At 30.2% G+C, this 22,190-nt stretch overlaps 7 protein-coding genes across 11 annotated transcripts; 4 read left to right on the forward strand and 3 right to left on the reverse strand.

Annotated features, from left to right (window-relative positions):
* The first annotated feature begins 527 nt into the window (after window positions 1-527).
* CRMP (Collapsin Response Mediator Protein) lies at window positions 528-6,635 on the forward strand. 2 transcript variants are annotated; one of them, XM_047052944.2, is made up of 3 exons: window positions 528-1,854; window positions 4,511-4,605; window positions 4,665-6,635. In XM_047052944.2, exons 1-3 carry the CDS (start codon window positions 556-558, stop codon window positions 6,370-6,372), a joined length of 3,102 nt encoding a protein of 1,033 aa, XP_046908900.2. In that variant the 5' UTR covers window positions 528-555; the 3' UTR covers window positions 6,373-6,635. The 2 variants fall into 2 exon arrangements, with proteins under 2 accessions (XP_046908900.2, XP_046908902.2); XM_047052946.2 differs by having other exon boundaries at window positions 1,668-4,337.
* RpL12 (ribosomal protein L12) lies at window positions 6,598-7,433 on the reverse strand. Its single transcript, XM_047052952.2, has 2 exons — window positions 7,220-7,433; window positions 6,598-7,143 (listed from the first exon to the last, which is right to left on the reverse strand). Exons 1-2 carry the CDS (start codon window positions 7,254-7,256, stop codon window positions 6,683-6,685), a joined length of 498 nt encoding a protein of 165 aa, XP_046908908.1. The 5' UTR covers window positions 7,257-7,433; the 3' UTR covers window positions 6,598-6,682.
* Window positions 7,434-7,557: 124 nt separating this feature from the next.
* Window positions 7,558-9,797, forward strand: LOC124490451 (trimeric intracellular cation channel type 1B.1). The gene is made up of 5 exons (XM_047052947.2): window positions 7,558-8,563; window positions 8,630-8,786; window positions 8,856-9,128; window positions 9,208-9,437; window positions 9,515-9,797. Exons 1-5 carry the CDS (start codon window positions 8,443-8,445, stop codon window positions 9,592-9,594), a joined length of 861 nt encoding a protein of 286 aa, XP_046908903.1. The 5' UTR covers window positions 7,558-8,442; the 3' UTR covers window positions 9,595-9,797.
* A 156-nt stretch (window positions 9,798-9,953) lies between these two features.
* LOC124490453 (uncharacterized) lies at window positions 9,954-11,810 on the forward strand. The gene is made up of 4 exons (XM_047052949.2): window positions 9,954-10,160; window positions 10,378-10,584; window positions 10,654-10,730; window positions 10,809-11,810. The coding sequence occupies exons 2-4, from the start codon at window positions 10,411-10,413 to the stop codon at window positions 11,341-11,343; spliced, it is 786 nt and encodes a 261-aa protein (XP_046908905.2). The 5' UTR covers window positions 9,954-10,160; window positions 10,378-10,410; the 3' UTR covers window positions 11,344-11,810.
* A 1,177-nt stretch (window positions 11,811-12,987) lies between these two features.
* Window positions 12,988-16,484, forward strand: Pdk (pyruvate dehydrogenase kinase). Of its 2 annotated transcripts, XM_075734814.1 has the most exons (6): window positions 13,620-14,253; window positions 14,326-14,786; window positions 14,860-14,962; window positions 15,031-15,206; window positions 15,271-15,613; window positions 15,880-16,484. In XM_075734814.1, exons 1-6 carry the CDS (start codon window positions 14,151-14,153, stop codon window positions 15,906-15,908), a joined length of 1,215 nt encoding a protein of 404 aa, XP_075590929.1. In that variant the 5' UTR covers window positions 13,620-14,150; the 3' UTR covers window positions 15,909-16,484. The 2 variants fall into 2 exon arrangements, with proteins under 2 accessions (XP_046908188.1, XP_075590929.1); XM_047052232.2 differs by having other exon boundaries at window positions 12,988-14,253; window positions 15,271-16,484.
* Window positions 16,374-19,829, reverse strand: LOC124491100 (uncharacterized). Of its 3 annotated transcripts, XM_075734815.1 has the most exons (6): window positions 19,110-19,542; window positions 18,893-18,948; window positions 18,334-18,446; window positions 18,071-18,264; window positions 17,781-17,994; window positions 16,374-17,161 (listed from the first exon to the last, which is right to left on the reverse strand). In XM_075734815.1, the coding sequence occupies exons 3-6, from the start codon at window positions 18,392-18,394 to the stop codon at window positions 16,524-16,526; spliced, it is 1,107 nt and encodes a 368-aa protein (XP_075590930.1). In that variant the 5' UTR covers window positions 18,395-18,446; window positions 18,893-18,948; window positions 19,110-19,542; the 3' UTR covers window positions 16,374-16,523. The 3 variants fall into 3 exon arrangements, with proteins under 3 accessions (XP_075590930.1, XP_075590932.1, XP_075590931.1); XM_075734817.1 differs by lacking the exon at window positions 18,893-18,948 and having other exon boundaries at window positions 19,243-19,829; XM_075734816.1 differs by lacking the exon at window positions 18,893-18,948 and having other exon boundaries at window positions 19,160-19,829.
* On the reverse strand, window positions 19,682-22,107 carry LOC124491222 (kanadaptin). Its single transcript, XM_047053856.2, has 2 exons — window positions 21,698-22,107; window positions 19,682-21,620 (listed from the first exon to the last, which is right to left on the reverse strand). The coding sequence occupies exons 1-2, from the start codon at window positions 22,014-22,016 to the stop codon at window positions 20,173-20,175; spliced, it is 1,767 nt and encodes a 588-aa protein (XP_046909812.2). The 5' UTR covers window positions 22,017-22,107; the 3' UTR covers window positions 19,682-20,172.
* Between the last annotated feature and the right edge of the window lie 83 nt (window positions 22,108-22,190).

A 22,190-nucleotide genomic window follows, 5' to 3' on the forward strand; every position in this document is an offset into this window, starting at 1 on the left:
GCTTGTTTTTTTTGCCTTTTCTTAAACTTTCATTATCAATCACATTGACAATAAGATCACGTTTTGTGGTGGTGGTGGTGGTCATTGTGGTGGAATGATTCTGCATCTGGATTTTTTTATTTTTTTTTAATTTATTTACAATCCAATCCGAGCCAAGCCAAACCACGCGGAAAAAAAATTTTTGTTTTCTTTTGACAGGTGCATCAAACAACAACGACAACCGTTAAATAAGCAAGAAAAAAAATTCTATCAATCAAAAAAAAAAAAAAAAACAGAAAAAAAACCGTTGTTGAATGATTTGTGATTGTGTGTGTGTGTGTGTGTATGTGTGCTATATAAATTGACAAAATCATTTTCATTCTGCCAAACAAACACACAAAAAAAATGACAGAAAAAATTACTTTTCCATTCTACATTGTCATCTGATGAAATTTACATGAAAAAAAATCGACGACGACGACGACGACGACCTGTTGATTGTTTATCATCACCATTTAGATATATAATGAATATGTGTGGTAAAATTTAAAAAAAAAAATCTTTTTCCATGTTTTGATGATTTTAATTGAAATTATAATCATTTTACCAACAACAAAATTGATGCCAAAATCATTAACGACAACAGATAAAATGCCACATCAAACTATTAATAAATTATTTGAATCATCACCATTATATACATCGAATTTATATGATTCAAAACAAAAAAGTCGATCACATTTAGTGTTATTTGAAACAATAACGGATAAATATTCCAATGATGATGATGATAATGGAAATAATAAGAAAAAATCTCGATCAACGAAAAAATCAGCCAGACAACTTGAACATTCAAATGCAATTGGTTATTTGGGTAGACCATTATCATCATTATCACCACAACAATATCGACAAAATTATGATGATGATCATCACTATAAATCGGTCAACGACGTTCACAAATATCATCAAAGAACATCGACACCGATTCAAAGAGCAACAAATCCAAAAATACAAACAGCGGCTAGTCGTAATGAATCAAGTGCTGTTCGTGCTGCATTAATGTTACCCGAACATGGTGATAATGATGATGATGATGATTCGATTTTATTTCGATCTATTGGTAACTATGATGATTCTTATGATGATGATAGTAGAGATGTTTATGATCATAATAAAACATCACCATCATCATCACCATCATCATTGATGTATGATTTTAATGGTAATATAACTGGAAAAAAACATTCTAAAAATGACTACAATGATAATGATGATGATCAACAGATGAATTGTTGGCGCGTTTCATCGGATTCAAACATTCTTATTCCATCTTCCATTAATAATAATAATAAAAATAAACAAAATCGAATCATAAAAATGCCAATCATAAATGACATACCATCTACTATTTTGCCAACAAATAAACCGAGAAAAATAGTCAAACAAAATGAGCTTTCACCCGATAATGGTAGCTATTTTTTACAACAACAACAACAACAGCAACAACAATTACTGCCAATTTCATCGATCGCCACCGTCAACAACAACTACAACGAAAACAACTCAAACTTGAATATTGATGATGATGATGATGATAGACGACGACAACGACGACGGCGGCAAACAAACAACACTAACGTCGATATTGTTACTAAGAAACAACAACAACAAACGAGCAGAGGTGTATTAGGAAAAATTTATCCATCATTTTCAACGCCACAAATTTATTATTCAAATAATAATTTTGATTGTAAAAATTCATTTCATCATCAAAAATATAATCATCGAAAGTGGCCATATAATCAACAGCTACAAAGTTTTTCCATAATCATGACTGATGAACAACGTTTACAACAACAGACTGAACAAGAGGTTAGTTAAATATTCAAAAAACAAAAGAATTTTCGAACAAGAAAACGAAAATTCTTATCTAAACAAAACAAAAAAAAACCACTCAATGAGAATTACCCCAAGACCATTTGCGAGTGGCGAGAAGAGAGAGAGAAAGAGAAAAACAAAATTCTTGACATGATTATGATTGTGTGTGTGTTCTATCTCTCCCACCCTGTGTTTGTAATGTTTGATGGAGAGATTTTTTTTTCATCCAAATTCAATCGAGCGTGATTTAAGAAAAATTATGATTACCCGAAATATATGAGATCTGTCCAATCTATTTACACAACAGTGTGTTTATGATGTGAAAGATGATGATGATACACTTGATCATCATCAAAATTGTTGTTTGTGTTTGAGTCAATTTACCATGACAGTGAAATGATGATCAATATAAATAAACTTTTTGAATTGAATTTAAAATTAAAATGAATAAAAATAATTAGCTAGCTATATATTGACTAGTGAATGTCAATCATCACTTTATTTATTCGATTCGATTTCTATTTGACCATCTGTAATTTTTTTTTTTTTTTTTTTGGTTTCGAAATTCCGTTATAGCCAAATTCGAATCAAAGAATTTTGTTTATGATTTTCAGTTGCATTTGAATTATATTTATATATATATGTGTTCATTGAACCTGAATAAAACGCTAATGCGCAAGAAAAATCGCAATAAAAAAAACATTCTGGAATTTCCCAACTTGACAACATGACCGAATATAGAATCGGCCCTAGCTAATCGAATGAATGACTCACATACCATATGCTCTCCCTTTTTTTTCTATATATATATATATAAACCAACACCCTACCCGAAAAATAAAAATGGTTTCATTTTCGGGTATTTCAGGAGAGAGCGAGATAGGAAAAATTGTAAAAAAAAATCCAACTCATCTATAATATGCTCTCGCCTTATTTTGAGTCGGGTATATGATCAACCAAACCAACCAAACCAGCCGCCATATTATCACAAATGTGTATACATTTGTGAATATTATACAATCATCATCATCATCATCAATATATGACTATATTGGGTTGAACCAGAAATCGCGCGGGAGAAAGAGAGTGAGAAAGAGAGAGAGAGAGAGAAAGAACGATACTGGACTGGTTTGCCATAAAAAAAATTTTTTTTTCTCTATAAATTGTATGTTGTACTCCATGATATACCATGTATTCATGGGTTGTTGTTGTTGTTTTAGGTTTTGTTGGAATGCTTCATTTTTTTCTGGTTTAAAGTTTGTGTCATCCATTTTTTTTCCGAATGTGTTTATGATGATGATGATGATGATCATTGTTGGTGAAGCGCATCAAACGATTGTTTTTCACTAATTTTTTTTACCATTCATTCATTCATTTATTTATTTGTTTGGCTGTATACTCAATTTGTTTAAAAAAGAACAAAAAAAACCAGCAGCGATCATGATGATCATGTTCATCAACAACAACAACAACAACAACAATAACCGATGATAATCATTTTGAGACGCACTACTTTTTTATATATAATAATAATACCCATTGTTGAATTTAAATGTATGTGTCAGGAGTGAATTGAATGTTGATGATTAACATTCGAAAATTTATTTTTTGTTGTTCTCGTGAAACAAACACCATATGAGAGATGTGCAAGATAATAACTGTGTCATTTCATTTTTTTTATCTATAATTGAGACAAACTAGAACAACAAACAACAACAACAACAACAACTTGTTTTTCATTTAACTGGTAGTGGCAGTGAATACCATCATCATCATCATCATCATCTTCATCATAATCAACCATTGTCATATTTTTTTTGTTTTTTTTACACACTTTAAAAACAACAAACTTTTTTCGCTTCAATTGATTTGATTATCATCAATCAATCAATCAATTTAATAATTTGATTTGATTTGATTTTTTTTTTATATTTTTAAATTTGATTTTATCTTCACCCTGTACAACAACAACACTAACAACAACAACTACGACGACGACCGATCTATGATTTTTTTTTATGATCTTTTACTTTGTACAAAAAAAAGTTGTTGGTTGATTTGTGCAAAGATTATTATGATTGTGTGTGTGTGTGTGTGTCACTTGATTTGCTTTTAGAGAAAAAAAAATAAAAGAGAGAAGCGAATCATCATTTATATTAATAGTTTTGGTTGTGTGTGTGTGTGTGTGTTTTGGGTTTTTTTTTTTTTTGCTTTCCATACAAGATTTTGAAATCGAATTATTTTATATTTAACCGAAAATAGAACCTTTGAAACATTTGCACATTTGTTTTTTATATATACTGCTTTTAAAACATTATTTGTGACAATTTTTTTTGTTTATAATGGCAACACTAACATCGAAGTCAACAACAGCAGCAGCTGTTGTAGATACTGCTGCTGCTTCGGCTACTGCCGCCGTTTCTCAACCAACAACAAATGGAACATTATCATTGAAAAAGATTCCAATTCATCTTCAGGTATAATGTTTGGTGTTTTTTTTTTTTTTTTGGTTTTGGGTGTACATGTAATTCTTGTTGCTGAAATTCTTGGTTTTTTTTTGTTGTTTGTCTTGATTATTGAAAACATAATTTTTGCTTTATTGATTGAAATTTTAATTTCTAATTTTTTTTTCTTATTCTTGTTTACACAGAGTTCACAGAATCGTGTACTAATCAAAAATGGTAAAATTGTCAATGATGATGCCATTTTTAAGGCAGATATCTATGTTGAAGATGGAATTATCAAGTGAGTCAGTTGATCAATAATCATCATCATGATCATAATGTTTTTTATTTCTTACACAGAGATGTTGGTCCACATTTAATTGTACCGGGTGGTGTGAAAACAATTGATGCTAATGGTTTTTTTGTATTACCCGGTGGTATCGATACACATACACATATGAATGCAACATTTATGAACGCAAAAACAGCCGATGATTTTTATAGTGGAACTCGTGCTGCTTTAGCTGGTGGTACAACCACTATTATGGATTTTGTTTTGACAGAAAAAGGTCAAAGTTTGATTGAATCATTTAAAAAATATCGATCACAATCTGATGGTTTGGCATGTTGTGACTATACGTTTCGTGTTGTTATTCCGGAATTTATTAAAGGCAAAACCGATTCAGAAATGGATACATTGGTTCGTGAACATGGAATCAATAGTTTTAAATTATTTATGGCATATAAAGATGTTCTAATGTTACGTGATGATGATTTGATAAATGTTTTGATTAAATGTCGTCAACTTGGTGCATTGCCTGTGGTTCATGCTGAAAATGGTGACATTATTGATTATAATATTCGTAAATTGAAAAATATGGGCATTACCGGACCAGAAGGACATTTACAAAGTCGGCCAGAAGAAGTTGAAGCCGAAGCGGTTACTCGTATAACTACAATGGCCAATCAAGTGAATTGTCCAGTTTATATTGTTCATGTTAATAGTAAATCAGCCGCTGATGCTATTGTTGAAGCTCGAAAACGTGGTTGTTTAGTGTATGGTGAACCAATCGCTGCTGGTATTGGATCGGATGGAACACATTATTTCAATAAATGTTGGCAACATGCAGCCGGTCATGTTATGTCACCACCACTTCGTCCAGATAGATCAACATCTGAACATTTGATCAATATGTTGGCTTCTGGTCAATTACAAACGATTGGATCAGATCATTGTGTTTTTAAAACAGCTGATAAAGCACGTGGCATGAAAGATTTTTCAATGATACCGAATGGCGTGAATGGTGTCGAAGAACGTTTGATGATACTATGGGAAAAAGCAGTTCGCCCGGGAAAATTGGATCCAAGACAATTTGTGGCCATAACCAGTACAAATGCAGCTAAAATTTTTAATCTTTATCCACGTAAAGGTCGTTTGGCAAAAGGTTCGGATGCTGATCTTGTCATCTGGGGACCAAAACCACATGTTATTCGTGCCGAAAATCATAATTCTAATGGAGATTTCAATATTTTCGAAGGAACACAAGTTTCATTCGGTCCATTGGTTGTCATCAGTAATGGTCGAGTTGTATTCGATGAAAATGGATTACATGTTGTACAAGGCAGTGGTCGATTTTTACCTTGTGCACCTAATTCTAGTTTCCTGTGGCATTCGATTCGTGATCGTGAACGAACATTACCGATTCGAATTGATCGAGATGGTAAAGATGAACAACAACAACAGCAACCAAATCAACAACAATCTACAGTTCCTCGAACACCACCTACTGCTACTGTTGCTGCTGCTCAAAATGGAAATACACCTCTTATTCCATCAATGGTGCCTGGAACACCACCACAACAATTTCCACAAACAATTGAACCACCATATACCAAAGAAAATATGGGAACGCCAAATTTTTACAAAGGTACCACACGATCTGGTGTTCGTAATTTACAGGATTCATCATTCAATTTAAGTGGTGCACAAATCGATGATGATAAAATTGGTAAAACTGCCATTCGTGTACAGAATCCACCTGGTGGTCGTTCAAGTGGAATTTGGTAAAACGCAAACAAACAAACAAACGGGTCACAGGAAAAAAAAAATACCATCAGTATCATAAATGACCAACAAGCAAGCAGAGAAATTTATCAATATTTGCAAAAAAAAAAAATTTCATTTCGAACAAACAATAATTATCCAGCATTTAAAATGAATGAAAAATTGTATTAAGCAAAAAAAAAATCATAAACTAAAGATGAATGAATATGAACAGTATTACACTGATGATGAAATTAAATAAAAAAATCTTTTATTTGCAAAAAAAATGATGAGATTTATCTCATCTCATGTGTTAAATTATAGCATTTTGTGTTCACTCATCTGGAATTTCAATTTCACCATCTTTGATTTTAGTAATAATATCCTGTGGATGTTGACCATCAACAGTACAACCAACTGAAACAGCGGTGCCAAGAATTTCTTTTACGGTACCTTCCAATTTACGTGCCATACTACGTGGTCGCATGATGCGGGCAATTCTGATGATTTCATCCATTGGTAAATTACCACTGTGTTTGATGTTTTTAACTTTTTTACGATCACGTGCTGGTTCTTTTAGGCCTTTGATCAACAACGATGCAGCCGATGGTACTACTTCAATTTGGGCTTGACGATTTTGGATGATCAACTTGCAGGTAACTTTCAAACCTTTCCAATCGGCCGTAGCTTTAGCGATATCATCACCAACTTTTTTCGGTGATAAACCTAGAGGACCGATTTTAGGGGCAAGAGATGATGTAGCACCTACTTCACCACCAACGGCTCGAAGATATACTATTACACAAGTGAGTGAGAAAAAAGAAGAAAAAAATCATTGAGAATTTCAAATTTTTGTTAGACACAATTTTACCGATTTTAATTTCATTTGGATCAACTTTTGGTGGCATTTTGTGATGTGGATGAGCTTTGTTTTTTTATTTCAAAAAAATAATAATGATAATAGCTCTACCAAATTAGAATTTGTTGCACCACAGAATGCCGAATGTAGAATGCAGAATTTTGAATGAAACACAAACGTTTGAAAAAAAACACGCGAGTCACACAGTATGTTGCAGGAAAAGGAACAATAAAAAAAAACAAAACAAAACCAGCATGTGCGAATGCGCAAATGCACGAATGCATGTGGCATTTAATACGATATCGATATCGATAGTTTTCATAATCGATTATATCGTTATTTCGAAAACACTGAACATTGTATATATGAAATGTTCAACACTCGGTTATATCACTTTCTGTTTCTGTTAAACAAAAAAAATTTAATTTGATAATTTTATATAAAAAATCTCGTTGAATAACCAGATAAAATGATCAGATATATTGATAGTAAAACCTTTTTGGGTTTCACTTTATTCATTTATTCATTTATTTATTGATTAAATTTCGGCGACAAAAAAAAATCAACCATTTTATCGATTTTAATATATGATTTACAGTGTTGAAGATGTTCATCAATTACATATATTTGATGATAATGATTGGTTGATGATAATTTAATCTATCTGAATATAGTGTGTTACCATCAAATATGTAATATATATAGACAACATATTCCGACAATGCGTCGAACGAATATATATCGACGATGAACCAAAAAGAAAAAAAAGAGAAAAGAAAATGTGATGCAGCTGCCGGTTTAATGTATTCAACATGAGGATATGAAGAAGAAGAAAAAAAAATGATGATGCTAATTTTATCCCGACATACATTCTATTCTATATGATGATTCTTATATTCAGCTCATTGTCATTCAAGTGGGAAAGAATCGCTTTAGTGAAATTTTTTTTCTGTTTTTTGTTTCCACTCGACCTCGAATTCACTTATAGAAAAAAATAGTTAATTAACGAATATCATACACAATATATATTGTATGGCATTCTTGTTTGAATTTCGTTTTTTTTTCAACACGATTCTCTGTCATTCGCCATCGACCTTATAAACTGCTGTTGTGGTTTTTTTTTGTTTCATTCATCGTGTTTTTTTTTCATTCAACAATTCGAACATTGATAATTTTCGACCATCTGATTTGATCATCGGATCGAAGCAAACATAATCATAACAAAAAAAAAAACGATGGATCCAATTATATTTTTGGATCTAGCCAATGAGCTTACACAGCTCAAAATGTATCCATATTTTGATGTTGCCCATTTCATTGTTACTGGTCTTTATCTACGTGATGATCTATCAACAGGTATGATCATACAAATCTAATGAATTTATTCCCTTGTGTTTACATTTGTTTTGCATTATTCACTAGGATGTCATGTATTTTCACGAAAACATCCATTTGCATGTTGGATTTCATTCATGTTATCGGCATTTGCTGGCAATATTTTATCGGCATTTCTACTCGGTGAACCAATTGTTTCATCATTCAAAAGTACAAATCATATTATATTGGCTACGGCTGTTTGGTAATACACATGTTTGGATTGTATTGATCTGAATTTTAATTTTTTTAATTTTAATTCATTTTTTTCCAGGTACGTTCTATTCTATTCACCATTCGATTTTGTCTATAAATTGATAAAATTCTTGCCATGTAAATTGGGAATAATAATCATGAAAGAGATTATACGTTGTAAAAAAATTAATGACGGTGTTAATCATGCAGCTAGTCTTTATCCAAATTCATTCATAATAATGATCATTATCGGTACGGTCAAAGGAAATGGTAGCTCATTTTCAAAGCTTTTAGAACGTTGTATTCGTGGTGTATGGACACCGACGGCCATTGAATTTATGTCACCATCATTGTAAGTTTGTTTTTACATCATTCATTCATTCATTCATTTGATGTTTGTTCAATCAATCAATTTTGTTTCTCTATTACAGTGCAACCAAAGCTTCAATCGGTGCTTCAGTGGTGTTCATTTTGGATAAAAAAACCGATCTAATTTCTGCTCCACATTCATTAGTCTATTTAGGTGTTGTCATATTTTTCATCTATTTCAAGCTATCATCCGTATTGTTAGGCATTCATGATCCATTTTTGCCATTTGAAAATCTTTTCTGTGCATTATGTTTCGGTGGTATTTGGGATTCACTTTCTGATTTTATAACCTGTAAGATTAGATAAAGAAAATGATGATGAAGATTTTCAATAATTTAATATATTTCTTCTCTTTCTTATTATAAATAGCTAAAAATACATCAGAAAATGGTACTGTTAAAGCGGATCTTTCGAAAAATGGTAAAGCTGAAATCCGAAAAAAGGATTAAATTATTTATTATGAAATCCATGTTTTTTATATATACAAAAATTCTATATATGCTATACATTGTATCTGTATTTTCCCTTTTTTTGTTGTTGTTGTTGTTGTTGCTTGGATTATCAATCAATCACCAATCAACGTTTTTAATTTCCACACACATTATGGATGGATTGAATATATTTTGAAATTAAAAATAATCGAATCAAATCAAATATATTCATTTTAATCTTGTTCTAGTACAATAGATGGCTGTAGGTTCATATTTTTTTTTAAAAGTGGACGTTTATATATCATGTCTATGTCATTTATGAATGGCATCGAATTCTATCATCACATCAGACACACCACAGAAAAGCATACGAATACACATTTATTGTAATAATTTGTGTGTGTGTGTGTATAACGTTGCTATTTGATATACGTGAAACGCATGTATTACATTTTGATTGCGTACATCTTTTTTTACATAAAAAATTTTTTTTTACCGAGTGATTCGAGTGAATTTTGATTGAAGAAAACAAAAAAATTTCCAGAATTTCAATCTAATCATCCATATTTCTCATCATTTAAAAGGTATGTTATGGATCGAATTCGATCGAGAATTTTTTTTTTCATTTTTCGTTTTAATTGTTTCGTTTTTCTTTGCAAAGACGAATATAAATAACATATTATTAATCTGCTTTGTAGATCTATTTTAAGTTTTTTTTCCACAAAAATTTTTAATCATGATTTTTTTTTGCATTTCTTTTCCTTGATCTTCATACACACACACGCACATTGTACTATTCAGCAATAAAACCAACCAACAGAAATTTAAAAAAAAATGTCTGCTGACCTTGATGATTTTTTTGCCAAAAAGGATAAAAATCGAAAGAAAAAAACGAAAGGCATTTCCAGTGAAGATTTTGTGCAAAAATATGAAACAAAATGTAAAGAAAATGACTCAAAAGATAATACATCTGTACAATTGTTGAGCAATTTGGAAGGTTTTGTTCAGGTATGAATGAATGAATGAATTACCGTTATTTTTACTATATATAAAAATCGAATTTTCACATGAAAACAGGACGATGGTGAATGGAATGATTTTGAAGATGAAAATAAAGATTATTCTGGCCTAAAAATACAAGCTCTAACCATTGAGTAAGTATTGTTCATATATATACATTTAATTTGAATTTTGAACTTTTTAAATTTTATTGGAAAAAAAAAATTTTTTAGTGACGATGAACAACAAGAAAAAGAAGAAGATATTAAAAAAGAAGCTATCGATACACCATGGGGACGTAAAGAAGAGGATACAAAAGATGGTGATAATAGTGGTGATGATGATGATGATTCTGATGCAGAAAAAGTGGATAATGATGATGACCAAAATGAATCAACTGCAACACCATCCGATGAAACGGAGAAACCAGAAAATGAAAAAATAATCGCCGATGATGGTGGTATTGATCTATCGAAATTATCAGCCGCATTATTTAAATCGAAATCAAATCGTTCAATACAAATGAATAAAAAATCGGATAAACAAGCACCAAGAATTGATGATGCTGCCGAATTTCCTGATCTAGGTGCAACAGATGAAGCAATAGCCGATGCTAAAACATTTCAACCAGTACGATCTGGTTTAATATCATCACGTATTGTAGCACAGCCACCACCACCATTGCCACGATCATCATCGAATAATGATCGTTATGAATCATTACAAACTGATAATAAATTCAATGCATTAAGAAATAAAGGTTGGTAATAACTAACTAATGATGATGGAACGAACACCTGAAAGAGCAAAGAAAAAATGTATAAATTCTGGAAAATATATATCATACACCACAAGAATATATTAACAGCTACAAATACAAACACACTTATTTTCTAATAATAATAACGGTGTGTGTGTGTAATAGGTTTTTTCAAATTTTTTTTTTATATTTAAAAATTTATACAATACAAATTTACAACAACAGCAACAACATAAAAAATCTTACAGGCAAACCTACAGCAAGATCAAGAGAAATGAGAAGAAAAGAAAACCCGATCAATTATCGTCCATGGTTGTCGTCGTCGTCGTCATCGTCATAGTCATCGGAAGAAGAAAATTTTGATTTAAAAACAAAAAAAAACAAAAAACATTTGATGATTTGCCTTAAATTGATGATTATATTTACCATTTGATTTTTGTTGATCTATATAATAAATATTTTTTTTTCCATTCATTCACTTGATTCGTTTATGTCCGAAAAATGACAAATTTTTTTTTCAGTGTCTTACTCAATTCTGTCTGATTTTGAGGGAAAATGTACATTTTTTTTTTGTTTGGTTTACCGTTGGTATTTGCTGAACCTACAACAAACACAGCAAAAAAAAAAAAATCTTCATGTGGTTGTTGTCGTTGATGATGATGATTGTAACAAGATATGAATGTCTTGAGAGAGAGAGAGAAAAAAAAGTACATCACATACAATGACTGTTGAAGAAATGTTTTCAAATCTAAATTTAGAGTTTTGTTTTTTGTTTTTTTGATTGAATTGTGGATAAATATTAAACAATGCATAATAATAATTCCGTTCGTGTGTGTGTGTGTGTCTGTGGTTATATCATCGTCATAAATCACATGATGATTAATTGAAAAAGATCATTGAATGATTCATTGATTTTATATTAATTTTGAAAATACCGAAAAAAAATTTCAAAATATTGAAAATTATAAATATCGATTATATCGATAACTACTGCTACTACTACTATTACTATTTTTGATGATTCGAAATTCGAATCCAAACAGAAAAAAAAATATCGGTGATAAACAGAAAAATTTTTTTTTCTTTTTTTTTGGCAAACAAATCAAACAGAAAAAAAGTACATTTATTTCAAGTTGTTGTTCACCATGGTGCTATCCCTACTATTTTTAATGTTACGATATCGTTGATGACGACGCGAGGATAACCACCACCACCACTATCATCATCATTATCATCATCATCATATGATATCTAACAAACGGTAGGTGTGTATCCATGGAAAACATTCTAAATTTGACATCAAAAAGACTATTCCGTATTTTTTTTTTATAAATACATACAGTGTATATATGCTTTAATGAATTGAATAATTAAAAAAAATGATAAATGATTTTTCTTTTCTTTTTTTTCATTTTACTTTCAATTCATGAATGAATCAATAGAGGAAAAAAAACAATCGATAAACATTGTAGATCACATGATTGCTCTATTGATTCCATTCCATTCCATTATTATTAATGTTTGTTTTCATCTTGTGTTCCAGGATCGTCTGTCGTCGTGGAGAGAAGAAACAAACAAACAAAAAAACGGCTGGATAATTCAACAAAATAAAAGAGAAAGACATACTCACAAGCTTCAAATAAATAGTGAGTGGAAAAAAAGCCCTTTGCGCAGATTTATGTTGTTTTGACGAATAGTTTTCGTTTGTCTTTTTCCACCACCATCCATCCATGCAATTGAAGATATTTTGTCCAAAAAGAAGGTGTATTGTGTTTTTGTGATATTACATTCACACATAGACATACAGCCGATGACGTCGTTTATTCCATCATTATCATCATCGGCATCTGGATTCTTTATTAAAAACAAAACCACAAACAAATTTTGTTTTTCAAGTTTTTTTTTATCAAACATTCATCAGAAAAAAACATCATCATCATCATCATCTTTATTTTTGTTCTGCTATATATAATGAGAAAGAGATCTGAAACTAATGTAATTCAACGAACAAAAATATTCGGAACCAATAACCTTCGTCATCATCATCATCATCATTATTGAAATTGGATTGAAATTTCATAATCGAAGTAGCCCTGTTTTGTTGAATGTACTTTTTTTTACTTTTTATTTTTCTTCATGACAACTGAAATTTGATTAAGATTTTGTTTTTTTTTTGTTTTAGTACATATAAAGAAGATATATGAAAAGAAAATCAGCTTATCATCGAAAATAATCATTGTATCCACCATTATATAAAGAAAAGAAATTAGAATGAAAAATTCCTAATTGAATGAAAGAAGAAAAAAAAATTGCACCACAATAACAACCACCAACACCAACCAACCAACCATACACACAAATACTCAAACTCATACGAAGAAATATATTGAATTAAATAACAAGGCCGCTGAACAATTTTTTTTATGATTTGTTTTTGTCATCATCATCATTATAATCAACAACAACATCAAGTGTGGTGTGATATATAAATCCAGTCAATAACAAAGTCCAATCAGATTGATTGTGCCAAATTAGAAAAGTTGTTTTTTTCACTATAATAAGTGTACCGCGTATTTATTTATTTTTGTTGTTGTTGTTGGTCTTTTTCCTAATTGATTGATTGATTGATTGTGTAATGATCGAATGTTTTTTAAATTTTAATCGCATGATTATGTGATCATCATCATCTTATTGATGATTGTTTAGATAACGAAACAGAAAAAAAAATCAAGTGATTTTTCATTTAGTTTGCATTTCATTCATTCATTATATTGTATATGTGTGACAATTGAACAATAGAAAAAAAATTCACACAATGAGAATAACAAGAATTCTTTATCGTGAAGTCCTCAAACAAGTGGACTATTATTCACGTTTTAATCCATCACCACTTTCGATTGAAAAATTTCTTCAATTTGGTATGTTTTTTTAAATTTTTTATTTGTTGATCGATATTATTTTCATCTTTTTTTTGTTCATTTAAAAATTAGGCCAAGAAAAATGTGAAAAAACATCATTCCTATTTTTACGTAAAGAATTACCTGTTCGTATAGCGAACATTATGAAAGAATTACATCTATTACCAAATAGCCTATTAGAGATGCCTTCAGTTGAATTAGTTAAAAGCTGGTATGAACGAAGTTTTGATGAAATATTAAACTTTGAAAATGCATCATCAGATTCGGCTCAAGTACTGGAATTATTTTGTGATACATTGGTCAAAATACGTAATCGTCATTCGAATGTTGTCGAAACAATGGCTCAAGGAATTATTGAATTAAAACAATCATCATCGGTTGATCAACATCTTGAACATTGTATACAATATTTTCTGAATCGATTCTATATGAGTCGTATTTCAATTCGTATGCTCATCAATCAACATGCTGCATTATTCGGTTCAGATCTTCATAACCAAAGTCCACGTAATATTGGCTGTATTGATCCTAATGTGAGTGTTTGTGTAAAATTAATTAATTTACAATCATCATTTTTGCTCATTTCATTTTTTATCACATTATCAGTGCGATGTAAAAGCAATAGCCTATGATGCCTATGATAATGCTCGTTTTCTTTGTGACCAATATTATTTGACATCACCTGGTATCGATATTGAAACATTAAATGGTAAGTTAAAATTGAAATTTTATTTGTTTTCTATTTTTGCCATTTTAATTTTTTGCATATATCTTCAGCTTCCGATCCAGACGGTCCAGTGACAATAGTATATACACCTTCTCATCTTTATCATATCTTGTTTGAATTGTATAAAAATGCAATGCGAGCTGTTGTTGAATCACATCATGAAGATGATGATCTGCCAGCAATCAAAACCATAATCGTCAAAGCCAAAGAAGATTTGACCATTAAGGTGAATAAATTTAATAAGATTTTTATCGGGAATATAATTCTCTTATTATAATCAATTTTTATAGATCTGTGACAAAGGTGGCGGAATTCCACGTTCATCACGTGACATGTTATTTCAATACATGTATTCAACGGCACCACAACCATCTGCTTCTGGAATGAATTCTGCACCATTAGCCGGTTATGGTTATGGTTTACCAATATCACGATTATATGCTCGATATTTACAAGGTGATCTAGTAATATCATCACTTGAAGGTTATGGTACCGATGCAATAATTTATCTAAAAGTTTTATCAAGCGAAGCAAATGAATTATTGCCCGTATTTAATAAAACATCAAGTAAACATTATACATCTATACAAGGAACACATGATTGGAGTTCCGGTAGCACTAATAATACTAATGGTAATGGTAAATGGAATGATCGAATGAGCGTATCCAACTAAAAATTATTTTCATAAAAAAAACTATTAATTTTAACTAATAATTTCTTCAATTTTTCTTTTCTCCACTCATCACATTTGCTACACAAACACACACACACACACTCACACACATACTTATATATTCAATCAATTTTTGGAATTTGGATCAATATTTGTTGCCGGTTGTTGTTATATTGTGTGTTTGTGTGTGTGTTTATGTATGTGTTATCACCATTACTGTGATAGTGATGATTTTAGATATAAAAAAATTGTAATAATAATTTATGTAAACAACAGAAAAAATAACCACACATTTTCACATAAAAAAATAACAAAAAAAATGTACGAATACTCGTTATCATCCACATCCACATCTACACCCACATCCACATCATCATCATCATCAATTATGTAGATAGACATTGTTTTTATTTACTACTACAATTATTGCTCATCATTATAATCAAAAGAAGAAAATTATAGCAAGAAAAATAGATTTTTGAAAAGAAAAAAAAATTTTTCCAATTGTAATCAAATATAATATTTCTTCCTGGTTCGTCTAATCATCATCATCATCATTTCAATAATTATCAAATCAATAATTTATATCGTACACACACCCATACATAAACACAGAAATATGATATAATATAAGTAAAATTAATGTTTTTAAATTGATATAAATTGATAATAATTTAGCACATGATTGACCATTTTATATAATCAAATGATGAATTTCAAATTTGCATTTTTTTTTTTGTTTGTTTATTATTTTTGATTATCTATTTTGTTTGTTGTAACAAATAAAGTCTAAAGACTTGAGTTTAATAATAATAATAATAAAAAAATTATGAATTTTTTTTCTCCCATCGATTGATTGATTGATTGAATCATTTTTTTCGTATTCGTTGCAAATAATTGAGTAGAAAAAAGACAGCCATTGGCCATGTCAATATAAATAAAGTTGTTTGTGGCCGTAATTCACGAAATGGCCAGCCATTATTATTTTGATTGTTATCATTTATACCGGATATTGATGATTGTTGTTGTTGTCTGATGGTGACCTGTTGTTGTTGTTGCTGCTGCTGCTGTTCCAATTTATGTACACGATTCGTTATACGATCCAATGAATTTTGTAACTGAAATATTGCCACAGCTAATTGTTCATTGAAATCGAGTAATACGTTTGGTGGTGGTGCTGCTGCTGCTGCTGCTACGGATGACGATGATTGATTTATTGTTTTCGATTCGGATCGATTGTTGATAATGGGTGAATTTTTTTCACCAACAAGACTAGACATATTTTGATTATTCATATTATTATTACTATGATGATGAGCATTGATAATCGAATCATCATCATGATTATCATCATTGAATGTATTGCAAAAAATTTTCGGTACTTGTTGATGTTGTGGTGAAAATGACGAATCAATTGTATCGGTAAATTCATCACCATCACTATCATAGGTAATAGTAAAATTTTCTTGTTCAACATGATGATTATGATTATTATTAATGATGGTGGCTACCATACATTTCGAATCAAACATATACAATTGAACGAGCAAACAATAAGATACAATATGGAATGATATATATATAGGAAGAAAGAGAGAAAAATGAAACAAAAAAAAAGAAATTGTTAGCACTTTTTTTTTGATTTTTCAATAATAATCAACAAACAAACAAACAAATAAACAAACAAACAAAATGAACAATTTGAATGTTTGGACATTCGAATTTCGAACGTACACAATGAACGATATTTTTTTTTTTTTTTTTTTGCCACGATGATGATGATGATGATGATGATTGGTACACATTCGAAATTTGATATTTTCATCGTTTTGTTTGTATTTTATTATTATTATTTCATTGTATCAAATTATATATTTTGTTTATTATTCGTGGAAAAAAATAACGTAAAAAAATGACCAATTCCAATTTTGTTTGTAACGATAAATCAATTATCATTGGTTGAGATAGATAGATAGAGATAGAGATAGAGATAGAGATTGAGTTGAGGTTTTGAAGCTTATGATTTGTTCGTTTGTTTTTTGTTTTGTTTTGTTCTCAAATATATATTGCATATTAAATGCAAAAAAATCACAATCAATCAATGTTAAATTAAAATCAAGACCTACTCGTAGCTATTTGATTTTGGCCAATATTTTCACCATTAACTTTTTTTGTCATTGTATTAGTGGTGGTGGTGGCGGTGGTGGTGGTGGTGTCAGCGGATGTGGATCCATTATTAGTTTTGCCATTAGTCATATCGTCTGGTAAAAATTCATAAAATGGTCCAAGTAAATCCAAAAATTCAGACACTTCATGTGTCATTGATATGGTTTCGATTACCTTTTTTTTGTTACCAAAAACAAAAAAATATTAATCATTAGATGAATTGATCAAAAAAAAAACAAACAAAATTAACCTTTTTCAATTCATCAACATATAATAACATTGCTTCTGTACGTGACATTTGACCACATTTTGTCCATGCATCCCATTTATAACGATTAATAATATCATAGAATGCTGGTTTTTTTGTTGTATTTGGACCTTCAGTGGCTTGTTTGAAAAATGCATAAAATCTAAGTCTCATTTCATTGGATGGTTGAAAAAATCCTAAACAGAATTTCAAAAGAAAAAAAAATTATTATTAAAAAAAAAACAAAAGAAATATTCATCTTTTACCATCTTTAGGTAATGATTGTATGACTTTGACGGCAGCATCGAATTGTTCTTCAATCGACATGATGACAGCGATAATGATGATGATGAGTATGAATTTTCAAAGGAAAAAAAATCTAAATTTATATACGAAAAAAAAATGTTTTTTTTCCTGAGAAAATTTGGCATTTATTGCAAGGTGGGTGGGTCTTTGGTTGGTTACTTGAGGACAAACACATGTAAATTTTTTTAATCATGGAAATTCCAAAATTATCAATTTTTTTGTTTTGTTTCGCACCACCCTCATATACACACAAAATCAATTAACAATGATGATGATGATGATGATTGTGATACACAACCACAAGAATATGTCTCTGTGATTTTGTTTGTTTTTTTCTTTTTTTTTGATATATACGTGAACAATGTCAATCATTATCATCATACATACATAAATCACTTATTATTTACTTTGTATATGTGTGTGTGTATTGCGTCCAGAAACTGTGAAAAAAGATACAGGTAACTTGTGTGTGTGTGTGTGTGTGTTTGAGAACAAAGACAACAGCAAAAAAAAACGAACCTTATCGAATGGAAAAAAAAATTTTTTTTTCTTCTTCAAACTACAACCATATTGAACTAGAGATAACAACAAAGTAACAACAAAGAAGAAGAAGAAAAAAAAATGACTAATTATCATTGTTCTCCAGACAATTGTTGTTGCAGAAGAAAATTAAGATCCATGATCCAGAGATATATGTGATGACTCAGGAAAGCGAAATAGAGAGAGCAAAAAAGACCTTTAACAATATGGAACAAAGAGATAATGGTGGAACAAATGCACATACACACACACACAGAAGATAAAAAAGTTTTTTTTTTCGAGAACAATTCGATGATGATGATGATGATGACTTTGATCTTTCAACTTACATGATTTGTGTGTGTGTGTGTGCGGAATGAAATGGAAGGGCTGAAGATTTTGAATTTTTTTTTTGTTTTGTTTTGTTTGGATGTTGTCATTTGTTCTATATTAAAAAATGCACACAAAAAATTTTTTTTCACCTGCAGAGATTTACATGAACACACACACACAATTGAAAGGTTTTCTTGTTGTTGTTGTTGTTGCTTTTTTATTGTAGATGATTGATTCGATTGAAAATTTCGATCATGATGATGATGATGATTGACAAATATGAATAGAAAAAAAAACAAAACTCATCAACCAAATCACTTTCAAATCACAAATCAAATCATCATTGAAAATGAACGCGTACACACACACACACACACACACACACACACTTGCACAATAAAGATAAAAGTTCAAATCAAATCAAATCATCAATTTATCAAGTGATGATGATGAGTGTGTAGGTTCATTTTTTATTATTATAATTTTCAAAATCGATAATTCACCAATTTACAAATGATGACGGTTTGGCCAATGGCCATTGAATTGAATTGAATTGTTGTTTTTCAAAATTTTCTTTTACATGTCAAGTTTTTTTTTCTCCAACAAAATAATAAACAAAATGTTTGTTGCTTATATATATAATAAAGTAATAATAACTGAGTACGGATTCGAATCAAGAAAGAGAGAAAAAAAAATTTTTTTTTTTGAGAGACTCAAAACTGGATTCAGCTGCTTGACGAGTACAACTAACAACAGCATCAACATGACACTCGTATTCCTTCCAAAAAAAATCGTTGTTCCTTTGCAATAATGAACCAATCCAATTGATTGTTGAAGCAATTTGTCTAGTTTCTGAACCGAGAAAATCGTAATTAACAGTGTTATCGATAGAAACAAAAAACGGGAATATAAAATAAGATGAAATGATGATAATTGTCAGATGATTTTCAATAACCAAATTTTTCATTTAAATGTGTACGACCATCACCAGTTTGATTATCAAGTGGAATCCAATCAACAAAATCATCATCCGGTTCAATCGATTGCTGCTGCTGTTGTTGGTGTTGTTGTTGTTTTTCTAAACGTTTCTCTTTTCTAATAGCTTCGATTATTGATTCTTGACGAATTTTACGAATTTCTTTATAGTTTTTCTTAGAATTCATAGATTGAGAATTCTGTTGTATGGTTGTTTCACATTTATCATTGTTGTCTGCCATTCGATTCGTAGAGGATTCAATAAATTTTTCATTCGATATTTCGGTTATCGATTTTTCCGGTTTCTTTTTTTCAATTTTAATTTCGTCTTCATTTTTTGAGCTAGAAGATCGTTCTATTATTGGTTCTGTTTTAGTGGTCAAATTTTTCATAATAATTTCAGTTGGTTTAGCTAGTTGAATCAGTTTTTCTATTTTTGTCTGTTCTTGTTCAAGTTGTTTGATTTTCATCTTTAAATTGGATTTTTCAATTTTTTCATTCATAGTCAGGCCATATTTCTTTTGATTTAATGAATTCATGAAAACATCTAGTGAATCGGTCAAGTTTTCCGGAATTTCTGGTGTGACGCCTGGTTCTAGCCCAATGGTGGCCAAACGAATTTTAAGCTGACATAATTCGGTATTAATTTCTTTCCATTTAGCATTGAGAGAATCATAATTTTCTACTTTTTCGGTATCTTTTTTCAATTTTTTGTTTTTCGATTTGATCGTTTCATCCAGAAGATCATCATCATCATCATCATCATAGAATTTTTTTCGAGCCTTTTCTCTAGCCGAATCTTTTCGTTGCCATGCAAACAATAAACTAGCTTGATCGAGTAATTTACAACAGCGAAGACAGGCATCGGTGATTGCTTCTTTTTTCTTGGTCATCAATTGACCTTCAACAGGGATCCATTGGCCATCGATAGGAAGTTCAAATGTACATTTGAATTTATTATGAATCGAATCAGTTTTGTAATCAAAATCATATCCTTCATGTTCAAACCATTGTTGAATACATTTATATGGATTATCTGAATAGACATTTTCATTGGCCAATTGTAGCGATGATTGGCCATCTTTCATTGCCGCTATAATAGATTTAAGGGCCATACTATCGCCAGTTTCTTCATCTTCATCATTACAATCTGCTAATGACATTCCCCATGTACAGGCATCGCTATCTTCGTGTACCATTTGTTTCGGTTGTTGTATCACTTCGTCATTTGAATTGTCCGAATCATCATATTCATCACGAGAACCCAATGTGAATAAACGAGTGGAAGCACCAAATCGAAACAAATTATTATTGGGAGATATTTTGATCATTTTTCCTGGATCAATAGACTTTTTATTACAAATAGTTCCATGAGTTGATCCACAGTCTATCAAATACCAAAAAGATTCATTGTTTGTTCCTGTGTTGAGTAAAAAAAAAAAGAAAATTCCAATGAATAAATTGCAACAAAAAAACAAAATTTAGATGTAAACTAACCATTTTCAAATTCCTGATCATTCTTTGGTGCCCATAATAAAGCGGCATGATAACGAGAAATTGATGGATGATCCATAGGAATATCACAGTCACGTGCACGGCCAAAAATTAGCCGATTTTTAATGATCGAAATATTTGAGATTGATAAACCATTTTTCATTTGTTCAAGAAAATAAACATTCAATGGTGGTGAAAGTTTTGTCAATGGTTCAGGAAGTATTATTTTAGCCGATTCTTCTTTTATTTCAGAATTCTGTAATTCAGAATTTGATTCATTGGCCATTTTTGAATCGCTGTCATTATCATCAACAGTAGCCATAATTTTTTTTTGGACGAAAAAAATTATTCGAAAAATAAATAGACACACATTGAATGACTCGATTCAAATTCATACAATGCAAGTTAATCATTATATGTGGCGCGAATAAATAAAAAATTGAATTTGTATATATTGTGTATACACTGTGAATATATACATTTTATTTTTATTTTT

This window comes from Dermatophagoides farinae, chromosome 10 (assembly GCF_024713945.1).
Source record: "Dermatophagoides farinae isolate YC_2012a chromosome 10, ASM2471394v1, whole genome shotgun sequence".
NCBI classification, from domain to species: Eukaryota; Metazoa; Arthropoda; class Arachnida; order Sarcoptiformes; family Pyroglyphidae; genus Dermatophagoides; species Dermatophagoides farinae.